Genomic DNA, 15,318 nt, shown 5'->3' with positions numbered 1-15,318 from the left:
AGTGGGAAGTCTCAGGAGAAAGAGGAAAAACAATACTCAGTGTGATCAAGGTACACACTAATTGTACCAACAAGTGAAAACAAAAATTGAAACAGAGAGACCAGCTTATATCTACCAGCTTATTAAAAGCTGAAAGAGTTCGAACACCAGCTTGCTTATAAAGAATGGAAACAAACCAAATTCTCTAGACACTACCACCTCATTCTAATTTCAAGCATAAAACACCACCTAAAAGTAGATACAATTAGGAGTCACTTTAATTTATCTGGCTTAAAATTTCTTTCCAAGTTTCACAGTGGAGGACTAAATATACCATTAACTCAGTACATAGTCAGATTAGAGTACTACAGATATTTTTCCATAAAAAAGAAACTGCTTGCATAGCTATCACTGATACTTCCTCCCTCAGTGTAAATGTTTTTTTTTGTTTTGTTTTGCTCTTGGGAAATGTGCTTCTTCCTTTAGGTGGCATTGTCTTTCAGGTTTTCCAATTCAGTATTTCCTAGAACCTGGTGGAAGAGCACAGATGTGTATTTTTAACAGATAATACAGGCACAAACCGCTGATCTTATAAAAGACACAAGCAGGGACCTCTGTAATTACAAAGTCTTACAGCTTCTTCTGCAAAAGATTTACAGGCTATTTCTTCTGCAAATGTTCTCATGTTTCCCTCTCCTTGTCTGAGGTCTCTGACACTCAGGAGTCAGCCATCGGGCTCCAGAAATGCCTCGTGTTTCAAGAGCTTCTGTTCAAGTTTTATACTGAGATGGCTTTAAAGAAACAACCAACCAACATATCATCTTTTCCTCATTTCTGTACTTCAGGAAAATATGGTTGCTGGCCAAAACAACCCACATGGTGAGGCTCAACGCCAAGGCAGCAATAACTACCATCACACTGAGAACACATGGGAATTCCTGAGGCAGCTGTAGTAGGGAAGAAGGGGAATGCTTGAACTCTTGAGTTCAGCAATTCATTACCTCTCCTGGAAGACATCAGGAAGACAGACGTGAAACATGGGTCACCTAGAAAGGTTACACACCATCACTGTTATCCTTGCATTTTGTGGATATTCAGTACAGTGCAGTCTGTAAGCAGGACTGAATATCTCAGCAGAGCTGAATGAAGCAAAATGGTTTTCCTGTGAAAAATATTCACCATTTCCTAACTTCTGAGGATTTTAAAGACTAGAATGAAAATGCCTAAACACCTCTTTCCAGATATTATGAAACTTCCAAAAGATTGCAGTGTTCTATTCATCAACCATTAAACAAAAGCCTACTGCCTGAATGGAACATGGGATGGGTTCAGCTGTCATCAATGTAGAGCTTTCTTTCAATATAAACCTACCTCTTTGATAAGGAGCAGAGTCTCCAATTAAACACCAAGTGTTGCACTGCCACGGTACTGACGCACTTGAATGGCAAGTGGTCTGCTGGAGCTAAAGTGTAGGAGAAACAACCTGAGCAAGTTGGCCAGGATTAGAAACCAGAATTTCTGAGAAGCTGATGACAGAACTGAAGGCATAAAAAAGCTTCTGCAGAGTCCTTAAAACAGACCTTTGATCCAGCTACCCAGGTTGCTCAGTAGCCAATCCCTGAATAGAAGTCTCAGGAAGATACAGGTCTTGGATCCATGATTGGTCTTACCAGTTCCAGCTGAACCTTCCTCTAGTAAAAACTTGAATCCACAACCATTTTCTCTTGGATACCAATTCTTGAGGATAGGATGAGTGGAGGAGAAGGATTAAAAATTCTAGATCAAATACATACAAGGGAGACTGCTAAATCAGCAGAAGTTGTTTAAGAGAGGTTACTGGTACAGGGGAGGGGAAAATGAGGAAAAAGTTACACTTGCTGGAAAATCATGACTGTCCTCTGAAGAAAGTTGAAGGGATCCAAGTGGTGAATGTTGTATGGAACACCAAAACATTTTCATGAAATGAAGGTCTTCCAAAGACAGGAAGACCTCAGAAAATCTAGACAAAAGTGAGACACACAAGGAACGACATAGAGAAGATCTGAAACAACCAAAAAGCTAAGAAGAATGAACAGAACAGGTGCACAATACCCTTCATACTAAATGGGATAGCTGCAAAGTTAATCAGGGACTCAGAGGCCACCTCTACAGATGCTGCCAGAATAAAAACATTATCCAACTACCTGTGTATGGGTGCTCTCAAATACAATGCTAATATATTTGATAATAGCTTAAAAGGGAACTTACAACAGTAAACTTCCCAGTTACAATTCTGGTGGCTGCCACAGAATGAGATGAAAAGAAATATCATATGTGATATGTGAAATATCTTTGCTGATTTATGTGTTGCTGGCACTAGGTTGCCCTAGACACTGGTGTAACATGAAATACACAACACTGCTAATGCTGTGACAGGTTGTGGACACAATATATGATACAATAACAACATGTCCAAGTGCCATAAAAGCAGATAAAGTACAGTCAAAGCAATTTCTTACGGAACAAAGTCATCTAGGAGGATTAAAGATCATGGAATCATAGAACAGCTGCCATGTGTAGGGAGAACTTCCTCTAGACCAGGCTGCTCAAAGCCCCATCCAAGATGGCCTTGAACACTTCCAGGGAAGGGGCATCTACTTGGTCTCTGGGAAACTTGTTCCAGTGTTTTACCACCCTGATGGTGAAAAATTTCTTCCTAATATCCAACTTGAATCTACCCTCTTTCAGTTTAAAACCATTATCCCTTGCTCTATCACTACACTAATACTACATAAATTTAAATGCTCTCTAAAGAGATGTGATTTTTGCATAATCATCTGCCACAGGACCCTTGTTTCAATTCACTTACATGAAAAGACAGCATGTCTTTTAATGTGTCTATAGGTTTTCTGAAAAGTACAGGTGAAACTGCTAATGGTGAATTTCTCAAGTGATATCTCTATTGTGTTCAAGACAACATAAGTTTTTATTAGAAACAAAAGATTAAAAGTAATAAAATAGGTAATTTCTTCCTTTGAAAGCAAAACCAATTCAGCAATGGTATACACAAATTTTAAAGCTAGATTGCTAATCTAGATTGCTACTTAGCCTTAACGCCTTTAGAACTGATAAATAATGCACATTCACGTTAAAAATATTTTAGTACAGGACAGATAAAAAAGAGCATTCTCTTAAGAAGATTCTTGAAGTGAAGTACATTTTTGTAGATTTACTCTCCTTCCTACAATGCTATAAATTGAAAGGCAATTAAATACGATAGAAAATTCTATTCTAGCTCTGTTTCAAGTTATATTCCATTTCTATCCAGATACAGCTTACATTAAACTTATCTTAAAAACTATTTCCTACTAAATCAAGGTATTACTAATTTTCATGAGCTGTATAAAAATGAAAATATTTAAAAATTTGGGGTGGGGGAATGAACTGGGCTGTTTTCTAAGTAAATCTTTAATGCACATATTAATTGTCCCTCTGAACCTCCAATGGGGCTGAGTAGATGATGAAAATGTAAAACAAAATTTGATCATCCAGAGACTTAGCACTTGGGTTTGCTGACCAAGCACACTTCTTCTTTACCATACTGCAGGCCAAATGGTGACACTCTCATTCACAGCAGCCCCAGATTGAGACATTTTAGCCACATAGAAGGGAAAAATGACAGGGCAAAGACTATTAAACAAGGAAAAAGGAATTCTATGACTAATTCATTTAAGAATTTTTTCAGAGGTTTTCTTCTAAACAATACAAATATAATCCTACTCCTTCATGCTACTAGAGCCAACTGAGAGGTCTGCATTTGTAATGCCATTCAGCTATCTGTAACTAAGTGATAGTGAATTGGTCCAATTCAAGGTGTCTTCATTTGCTCATCCATCAAGCCCAAGCCTTTTGGGCTCAAATCTTGCAAGACTGCATCTGTGAAAAGCTTTTAATCACTTTTTTGGCATATAAAATTTACCTGCTCCTGCTATGCTTAGCTTACAATTGCTTTATCTCCTCCTCATCCCACCACATCATTCTTGAAACTGTTTTTTTTTAAAGCTAGGACTCAGGCAGAAAATAAAGTACTAGAAATTTTGATAGATAAACTTATATCAATTATTCCTGAACTTTTTCAAATTTACAACATAACAAGAATTATGGCATGAACTTTTTTAAGAAGCATGTGAAGCAAACTTACTACTGGGATTTAGTGAACATACTAATCCCGGATGCTTCTCCCCTCTCAGAAGAATTCTACTACATCCTACATTATCAGCAAGATATTCAACCCAGCATGCATATGCTGCAAGAGTTCCTCTCAGGAGCTAAAGGACAATGATGCTGACTCACTGAGACTGGGTCCCTCCCAAAATCTGAGGAAGGTGTGGGAAATGTCCTTCAATGGTAAGTAGTTTGGGGAAGGGGATACATTTCCATTTTATAAAGTAAACCCTGTGAGACAATATTAATTAAAAAATCCTAGTTGTTTTTCGTTTGTTTGTTTTGTTTAAAGCTAGAATCCAATTAAAAAAAAAAAGGACTAGCGACGATGGAAGACAGAAATTGAAAAGGAAGGCACTCTGATGGTCAAGTTTTTAAGGCAAGCTTAGTATCTTCAGAAGACCAAATCAGATTGCAGCAACATTGGTTGCTTCTAGCTATAATTACATCCTTTAATCCTTAATTCAACCCTCTATCAGTTTTCCCACTATTTTTCTCAGAACTGATAACAAGACAACCAGATTTAATTACTTAGGTTTTGTTCTTTTTCATATTGGCACAGTGCTAACATATCACTGTTCTCGATGGAGTTTTCTTGGTTATCTGGTTTTATTAAAAGACTGACCAAGAATAGCTGAGGGCAGGGGGAGGAGTGAGTGTGTGGGTGTGTGAAATATCTCTGAGAACAGAGCACTGAATGAATCTTGAAATTACCAAATCTGTAACAGATGATAGCACAGAAGCACGGGTATAAAATAGTAGCAAGAAGCAGAGACCTAATAAAGACTAAACTTCCAAATTATTCTGACAACAGTCACAAAGAAAAAAAAAGATAATCCAAAAATATTAGGTGCAAAGCTATCCAAACAGGCCATATAGTATGTAAAAATCTTATGAAACATGCACAAAACTATGTGAGCAATAGAAATATAAGCAGTTTATAATCATTGTCCTGTTCCATTTTTCACAGATAAAAAAATAAAACAGATTTTGATAAAGATTTTTACACTTAAAAATAAATTCCTAAAGGAATCTGTAAATTTGAAGAAACTTCATTTACAACAGGAAAAACTGGGAACATTCGAAGAGAACAGATTCTGTAAAGCTGATATTGACACATTCAACTTTCTAATAGAAGACCACAAACCTACATTAAAAAAACTACAGTAATGTTTTCTGTAAGAGCTCTAATACATTTTTGTTCAACAACCTCCTTGGAAAAGCAAGCATCTTTACCAAGACCAGAGACAGACTGTTCTAAGTTTTCCTAACATAATAGCTGCTTTCCTGTTTTCCAAACATTTAGCTTTCCTAACATAATTGCTGGAAATTTCAGATAAGTGTCTCATAACAGCCTGATGAAAGCTGAAGCAACTGGTATTTTGATGTTGATGCCAAATCAGTATGTTTTGTTCTGTTTGAACCACTGCATTAGAAATCATCGTGACACTAAATGTAACCTCTGAGTGCAAGAACAAGAATTTATGTTTACAAGATGTTTACTATCCCCACTTTTCCCCTGGCATTGCTCAAGGAGTTTTCATTGTTATGAGTACGCATTCAAGAGTTAGCTCACAAAAGAAATGCCTCTTTATCATCAGATTTAAGGATCTCCATTTTCCCAGCATATTATGTACAAGGAACACGCCAAGAACAAGAGGTGTAGCAGAAGTCAATCTACTCCTACTGTATGTAATTATCAACTACTTGTTAACCAGCTCAGTGACACGTCATCCGTCCCTAACCATGGCACTCTAATTGCTTTCTGGTTCTGTTTGTATGACACTTTTATTTCAGTGGCAGTAAATGAAACAGACAATCATAATTTCTTCAAACAGTTCATAGTCTTAAAACCACAATTTCATGAAGTCTGTCTGTCTAAAGTCCATGACCTTATAGAACAATATCTCTACTTATAATAAATTATTCTCTGCTTTTAATAAACGTACACCAAAAAAATACAGTGCCACTTCTTTTGAAATTAATTCTAACAATGAAAAAGAGATGTGATATGCAATTAGGAGATTCTAAGCTGAATCTCAGAAAAGGCAATGTTGCTATTTCATCATTCATAATATTTTATTAGGAAATTTTGAAATTAGGGAAAACCATCCCGTTTTCCTACCATAGACTCATTCATCCATAAATTGGCACTTTTTTCCCATAATTTTAGCATCCAAGTCTCATAGAGACCCTTCAAATATAAAGAGTGTCTCCTCAAATCTGAGGAAACACTGAACTTGAAGTCAACTGGCTCAATTTTCATGTTCCATGTAACTGCACTTTGCTATTATTTCTTTTCTTTTACCCCCATGTCTGTGTTCCTTTATTCCTCCCTTCAAATAAAATCTTTACTTACAGCACATAAATGATGACTATGGCACTGTCTTCTTTAAGAAGCACAGTAGTATATGAAAATCAAAATAACTAAATATATTTCTAGCAGGCACACAACATGTAAAGCTGCTACCAGATTCAGTTCTTCTTCTTCTTCTCACCTACTCCATAAAAAAATTTATTATTGCTTTGGCTGATTTAAGGCAATCCAAATAGCAACCCACTTAATAACAATATACATCAACATAGACTGAGCCATGAAATTAAAAAATAATGGAGGAGTACAAGACATCTACAGTTGTTTCTACCTGCCCGGCAGACATACTAGGTTATGCTAATTGTGGAGGTATTTTGCAGTTTTATACATCAAGGAGGGCAGAGGTATTAACACAAAAACCCCTTCAGATCCTAAGGCTCCAGGAGCTAAGTACTCCTCTATCCCAGCTCTGACCTCTTGTTAAACTCTGATCCCAGGAATGTGCAACGACTGATTTCAAAGAGGTTTCAGGAATCCACAATTATCTAGTAATTCACATGCTGTAAGCCTGCTTGTACAGTTGGGACCTTTGTGCACAGGAGAAGGTAACAGTGCTTTCATCACTGACAAGGACACTTCAGTCACCAGTTGGCGCTCAGCAAACCGACTTTATTTTTAAACATTCTCAACAAATTAAAAAGATTCTTTCAAGAATGTGCTTGCTCTAGGTATTCTATTTAAGATCAGGTCACACACGTGTCCTAGAAATAGAAGATATGTCAAACTGGTGATTTTTCTGAAGTAAATAAAGATTTATTTTCTTGGTAATCTGTATTTCCTGATAGAAGGAACATTGAAATTATCACTGACAAAGAATGAAGTGGATATTTTTCATTTTCTTCACCCAAGCACTTGCAAATCACAAGTTATATTAGACTGCATAAAAATAGAACATAATTTTACTTTTGTGAAACAAAAATAATTCAGGTTATATATCACTTTTTAATCCAACAAGCTGAAACAAATCTGGAAGTAAAACTGTACCATTACTCTTTCTAATGTATCAATGTTATTAAATGTTAATCTAAACTCTAAATTTATGAAATATTAATCTGTGACTGCTTATATCACTTTATAATCTATCTTTCTGAATACAGTCCTTAGCAGCATTTTATTCTAGTTGTCTTGAACATGCTGAATTATATTTGCAACAATGGCAGTAAGATGACTGTATAAAATCTGCAGACTCCTGCACAGTCCCAACTAGCCAGGTCAGCTCTGAACTAATACATCATTGCAGTTCCTAGGAATTTTACAGAAAATATGACACAGAATAAAGGGAGGATACTGAGAAGATGCCACAGTAAATGTGCACCCAAAGGGTACCCAAAAGAGAACAACCTTGATTATGCCATCCTTGACTTTCTGAATTCTTTGCAAGTTTTTTACTACTTTATGCAAGGGGCTGAGAATATGACAATATTCTATGGCTGCAATGACCTTCCACTAAGTAAGCCAACCAGCGACATCTACAAGAAAAATTTTCTTTTTGGTGTAAAATCTTTTCATTCATGTTAATTTTTGCTTGAATGTGTATTTATTTGGTATATGCATGAATTTGCTTGAATATGTATCTATTTGGCATATGCATGAATCAGGGAAATTTGGGAAATTTGTTGTAAAAACACCAACTCAAAGAGCATTGCATAATTGTGGAACAAAACCAACTTTAAAACTGTCTTATTTTTTTTAATCACAGTAAGTTATACCTGCTTGAACAACAACAGAAGTTAAAATGTAAGTAAGTACTTGAAATGTCTGTTCCCCTACAATTCCAGAGAGTTCCATCTTTCACTTTTTAAAGCAGTCATGCAAAAAATTAGACTTTTTCTTCTCCTTTAACTAGATGAGAGTTTTTCTAGCACGTCTTTTGTCATCTCCGTCACTTAACTCCTTACCATCAAACACCTTCAAAAGTTAACTTTTGCAAAATTAATTGAATTAATTGAAAGCCAATCTAGAGACATGAACTCCTCAAATAATGTTAGCAGAAACCAATTTCATGCATCTGTCCTGTGAAGACCTTTTCTCTGCTTTGAAAATACAAGATTCTGTATTTCCACCAGACTGATATAACCTACTTCATGTAGGTTATATTCATATTCAGTATCAGCATTTATTTTCACAGAAGTACACATTATTATCCTGTATTTACAGTGCTTGAATTGTCGAGAACAAGTTAAAAATGACTGAGCCATTGAGACACCAACCTTGTGGGCAGGGTGCAGCAGCCATCGGCCGTCAGCCTGACTTGGGTTTCATAGCTATCCAGGGGACAAACAACTTGCTGAACAGGAGGGCACTCGACTGTGCTGCAATCCACACTGAACACTACGGAGGAAGGGAAGAAGAACATTTCTTTTACTCAGGCTTTGGAAGCTTTCTGCAAATTACTTCCTCATAAGCAACCACTTATGCATCAGCTTTTAAGTCACAAAAATTATCCAATGAATGTGTGCTTGCTAGGTAGCATGACAAAAAGCGTCCCTTTCTCTTTAAGATTCTACTTTTTAAAATTATTAGGAAGCAACTGAACTGATAATAGTTAATAAAAAAATTACAGAAGTTAGACAGGCAACCTTACACAATCATTAAAAATGTGAATATTATTTAATAGAAGTACCCTTGTTATGGAAGAATATATATTCCCTACAGCTTTTAAAACAGTAAACAATTTGTTGTTCAATTTTTAACTAATTAAAGTCTGTTTAAACAGCAAAATACTTGGGTTATAGGAAAAAAAAGGAGATACACTATAGATATATCTGTGCATGTTTAATGTACATTTTTAAAGACTATTTTATTAGGTTATCTTGTTTGTATATTTATATATGGCAAAAATGAAATACAAGTTAACAAATCTTTCTGCATTAGTAAGATGAAGAATTCTACTTAAAGAAAGACTGACTGACAGTTTTTAGAAAGTAACAAATGTCTAGAAATCCAAAAGAAAAAAAAAAACCCAAACCAGGCTAAATATATATATTTAATGTTCTAAGTTATACTCAGGAAATCTAAAACACATTTTGCTCTTATTTGGTCCTAAGTCTTCCATGTAACAAACATTACCAGCTCAGGTAATGTGTATCTTCTATGCCTTTTCATAATTATACTTAGAAAGTGCAGAATAAAACACGGTTCCCTCTCCAAGAAATGAGCTACTTTCTGACTGACCACGAAGGATGAACAGAATATTATCAGACTGCAAATTATGCAGCACAATATCCCTGATTACTGATTAAACTTCACTGCAATATTGACACTATCACAGCAGCTTACAGAACTACTAAAGCAGCTTGACAATGCTACCCACATTTTTTGCAAGAGCTCATAACCTTCAAAGGGCTATTTTTCCTCTTTTGATCCTACATTTTCCAAGCTTGATCCTCAGTGGTACATAGCAATAACTGACTCTGTCATCATGAGACATCAGTCTCAGAATCACATCTGCACTTCCTATCTCCACTGCAGTGGTTACAGTGCGATAGTACATGGCTCATTAACACTGAAAAGCAGCCCAGACTGTCTTTTTTAATCAAGTACAAACTTCAAAAACATTACAAACAAACCCCAAGTTAAGACTACTCAAAGTTTTTCTCTTTATCATTACATTATTAGATTAATCATAAAGCAGCCACAGTAGGACAGCACCTCTTAGCGGCTCCCAAGCCAGGCCCTGTAGATCTGGCTTCCCAGGATTATGCCCAGGTGGCTTTTCACTATCTCCATGGATGGAGAATCCACTATCTCTCTGGGAAAACTGTGTCGGTGCCCAGCCACCCTCATTGTGAAAAAGTGCTTCCTGATGTTCAGAGGGAACCTCCTGTGCTTCTATTTGTATCTCTTGCATCCCTGGTCCTATGACTGGCACCACTGAAAAGAACCTGGCTCTGCTTTTACACCCCCTTCAGGTGTATTGATGAGATCTTCCCTGAGCCTTCTCTTCTCCAGGTGGAACAGTCCCATCTCTCTCACAGCTGCCTCACAGGAAAGAGATGAAGACTGATAAGAAATGAAAAATATTTGAAGAAGGAAAAAAGTTCCTACTTTCTTTCAGATTTGAACAGGTTTCTCAAACTGGAAAAAGTATTGACAGAAACTTATAGATAAGCTGGAAATATTCTGAAGTTACAGAACAGCCTGTAATGGGATTTTTCATTTCTTTAAAAGGTATCTCCTGATTAGCTGCACTACTGTCCTGAAAAATAAGACTGCAAACATTGGCCACTGACCGTTTAATTTTCTTTTCACCTCCTACTGTGACTCCAATAATTAATGTGTACATTTCACGAACAGTTTATTGTTATATATAATAACAGCTGTTATTATATATCTTATTCTAAACTCTTTTTTTGTCTCTCATAGAAACTTTAAGCTTTAAATACAATTTGACAAATCTGTGTCTTCAAGAACTCATGAGTTCCAGTTTCCTATCAGTGAAGATTCATCCAATCAACCTTTGCTCACAAGTCTTCAAGAATTCTCATATACACTGAATTTGTATATAGAAGCATCTGAGAGTAACCACTTTTCTACAAGAAGGTAGCAGAAACCCTGCCATGGTTGCAGACCTTGACATATCTGCAGTCATGCTACCTCCTTTGTAGACAACAAAACCAAAGGTTTTGAAACTGCTAATGAAACCAGGTGAATAAAACTTTCTGGTAGAATAAGTTTTCAAAGTATACTAAGTGTGTTATGTTCCACCTGACATATTTCAACTAATAACTAATACAATGTACAGTTTAGGGCAAGATCTAAATAAATACCTATATATCTAATTGAAGGAGCAAGCCAGTATTTGCATTTCTGATGAAACAGTGGCTCAGCACAGGCCAAAGCTTCAAAAGTTGCAAATTTCTGAGTGTTCAGTAAAAGGATACACAGTCTGCTTTTACAGCGTGGAAGCATCACATGACATCCTCTGCTTTCAGTTCAGATGCATTTCAATGAACAGTGCAACACAACACAACTATACATGATAATGGCAGTCACATTGTCTGCCATGGGAGAAGTAGAAAGGAAGTATCTCCCCATGACAAGGCTTTATCCATTTTACATTCCATGAAACTCAGTACATATTACATACAACCACAGCATTCCTGGATCTTCAATGCAGCTATATCACTGCCTGAACCACTTTCTTAAATGCCCTATCCCAGGAACTTCCCAACATGGATCTCCACATTTGCTGATTTTTTCCCCCTCCCTCAACTTCACTGCCAACTTAAAAGCCATTTCTCCAGCTTCTTTAGAAAGGTATCTGTAATTCTTCCTCACTCTTTTTGTCTAATCCTTTCCCACTCCTATCTCAAGTTCTGTCAACATAAGCTTTCAACAAATCATTTAATAAAACAATGTAAGTACTATCCTGTAAGTAACAGAGGACAAAAGAAAAACATTATAGAATTCTATTTCTCTAAGCTCTGTATAAACACTTGACTTTGCCGACCCTTGTCCTTAGTGCAAGGCTGTATAAGCTCCACATCTGATTTTCAATGCTGAAGCTGGATCAGGGTGGAGCACAATTTCCTTCCCTGTGCATCGTTACATGGGACCTACTAAATCATGCTGCTGGTCTCGGACTTTCCATCAACACTGACTGCACAGAATTCCCCAAAGAAATAAGGCAAACAATAACATTTTCTTTACAATTGTGTTGAAACCAGTATTTGGTAGAGGAAAAAAAAAGAGTAATTTTCAGGCCATGCTGGAGATGAGTGAATGAAAGCTCTGCCAAAAAGACTTCTGAAAAAATGACAGATGAGTAGTCTTTTCAACACAGGTTATGTCTATCAAGACAGACATTTCCCAATGCTTTCCCAAAGATGTCAGAAACTAAAAGATGACACTCCATTGCACCATATGCAACAACAAAAGTTATCGAAAAAGGTAAAACAAACATCTGTTGGACAACTGCCAAAGTAAACTATTTACCTTATTCTATTCAGAAGTGACAGCTAGAGTTCCTATCAACACTTCAGCAAAATACGTTTTAATTTAGATTTTAACTCAATCATATTTATAAAAACAAACACGATTTTAAAAATGTCCTTGTTCATAGTTCATGTTCATAGCACATACACTCCCACAAATCTTGTTTTGGGTTATTTTTATTTTTGCTGTAAACACATTATGCAGTTCCATTTGAGATTGCTCATTCAAACTATCTCTAAGGAAAAAAAATTGAAAATACGTTTTGAGATATGTAATCCTCAGCTTAAAACTAAATTCAATGCACATTGACTAAATTCCCTACTTGTGAATGGACAGTTACACACATCTTGTAGGAATAAAAGAGGTGTCTTATGGAACTAAACCACGGTTATCTCATCTCTGAGCTTTGCAACCACAGTAAAACAATGAGCATGACACACTTGTTCTCAGAAGGTGCTACAACTGTGGTGAGATACTTGTTGAAGGAACAGGTAAGAACATTTAAAGCAAATTAATCTGGAGGTTAATAGACATGTGTGACTAAGCTACAAAGTTTCTTCGGTATTCATTTTAACTAAACAACGCCTTCAATTATATTCCTAAAGTAAAAGGGGCAGAAGAGGAAGTGGACCTCAAAATGAATTATTTTATTTTTATTCTAATATTTAGTGTTGAGGAAACACTTTATTTTCCTTTCAGTAACTCTATTGCCAATCACAGCACTTTCACATACGCAGTTCTCAGCAGAAGGTTCCCAACTGAAATGCCAGAGTTAACTACAGAGCAGTGATATTTTTTTAAAGAACAGAAATAAACACAATTTATGCTTTAATTGCACAAGACCTTTATCTTGGCATACAGCAGCATTGCTGTCATAGGAAGTAGTCCTCCCAGCTTAATTTCCACCAGAAAGCGCTTGCTGGTGCAAAACCCCTATTGAGGCTAGTTATACAGACATGGAGGTGCAGGAAGAGTGTTCTGGAAGTATTGCTCACAGAACTAAAGTTTTTAGGTCTGTGGCAAATAATGGAAACATATTTTTCTCTGTTAATGTCACGTTAACTCATAGACTTGCTGACACATTCAGTAAAACTGATGACAGCAGCCCCAGAAGAGTCTCTGCATGAACACCAACCTCCCAGGCCTTACTCTGTTCATTACCCATATTTTTCTAGCAACATGGCATTTCAGTAACAATTCATATAGTTCAGTTCCTCTCTAACTCTTCTTGCCTACAATTCTTCAGGATACCATGTCAAACTCCAAAGATGCAGGGTTTATTACCAGGTCTCTCAATTTCTAAGCCCCCTTTGCAAAGCTCTAAGTTTCCCTTAAATCCCAGTAAGTTTCTTTCCTTCCCCAATCTCTTCAAAGCCTCTGCTCTTCCACCCTCCTAACACACACCCTCATTTTTCCAGTCCCATGTACCTTCACATCTTACAATTCTCTAAAGCAAAAAAAAACCCCAAACTTCTTCAGAAAACAATACAGAGTTACATAAATTCAATAACGTGATAGAGAATCATATTCAATTTGAAGATTCTGTAAAACTAGTGAGTTGAAAACAGCTTTCAAGAAGTAATTTCCATGGGCAAGTCTGGATGGACTTATTTGCCAACTACAAGATGGGAATTCAAATAGTATTTGGGAGGACATGACCAGAAATAAAATTTCTTTTGAAAATGATAAATACTCCAAAGTCAGCAAGACAAAATTCATTACAGGCATAATTGAAGTAGGAAGAAGAAAGCATAATTCCTTATAGGAGGAATTAAAAAGTACAAATGTAACGGTTCAGTAGTGGTCATACTACAGAAAGATCCTGGCATCACAGCAGTGCACCAACTAGAAATACCTCTTGTAAAACAGTTACAATCTAATTTAAAGTTTTGCATGAGAAATGGAAGGCAATTATTCTAAAGTTTTTAGTGTTGATGAAGAGTCTCCCAAAATCTTAGTCTGCTTTTGGATACCACATGTTAAAGTGCTGATTAATGGAAAAACCTTCTAGAAAGGAAACATAACCAGGGAGGAGTAAAGCAAGACCATGTCACAAGAAATTACAGCTACTTCTAGATGAAAGAAGCCCATGGTTGACAAAATGTTCCAGGGCAAAAAATTATAGCAAAAATTTGTTCACCAACTACTCAGGACAGGGTACAAAAAAGTTTGTTTAAATTTCCACACAGATTTGCACTGAATATTAGGGAAATTAGGGAAAAAAACATAAAGAGAAACACTAGATAATAGAAAGACTGTACAATCTTCTTTTTTGGAAGATTTAAGAAAATGTTAAACAAGCATAGGAAAGGCACTGTTTAAGCACACTTGAAATATAGCACTGTTTGCATATAATGTTTTGGATTATACTGTTTTATATGCTTGCTTTCAGTCCTCTGTTTTGACTATTTATTTTACCAAAGCCCAGATCAAAGAGTGAATTACATCTTCCACTTCACTTGGAATAATAAATCACTAGAAAGGGTGATTTGTGTTCTCATGAAATGGAAGATGAATAAATACTGAAAATGTTGGACCTTTTTTTAGTATGCCCACATAATCCTTTCGCTCTGCAGTTTTTAAGGGCCAGCACTTCATCTAGAGAGATGTTGAAACAGAAATCCTACTTCCCTGTTCATACACAATGTATTCTTACTATGAAAAACCTATGTATAATCTAATCAATATATAAAGCATGTCACTTGCACTAGTGGCATTCACAGAAATGCAGTGTTCTCAATAAGTTACTTTTCCCTTGCTATTCAGTTTAAATTAATATCTAAAGAAAGAAAAAAGCAAAATTTACCATAATATTTTTATCCTGT

At 36.1% G+C, this 15,318-nt stretch overlaps 1 protein-coding gene across 1 annotated transcript in view; it reads right to left on the bottom strand.

Moving 5' to 3' along the window:
* The window catches only part of CRIM1 (cysteine rich transmembrane BMP regulator 1), a 175,289-nt gene that overhangs the window by 77,497 nt on the left and 82,474 nt on the right, over nt 1–15,318 (bottom strand). The window contains exon 4 of the mRNA XM_036380356.2: nt 8,767–8,887. Coding sequence (XP_036236249.1) covers nt 8,767–8,887 — 121 coding nt within the window. The remainder of the gene's footprint in view (nt 1–8,766; nt 8,888–15,318) is intronic.

Source organism: Molothrus ater, chromosome 3 (genome assembly GCF_012460135.2).
Source record: "Molothrus ater isolate BHLD 08-10-18 breed brown headed cowbird chromosome 3, BPBGC_Mater_1.1, whole genome shotgun sequence".
In the NCBI taxonomy this organism is placed as follows: Eukaryota; Metazoa; Chordata; class Aves; order Passeriformes; family Icteridae; genus Molothrus; species Molothrus ater.
This window is presented reverse-complemented; position numbering and strand designations above follow the sequence as displayed.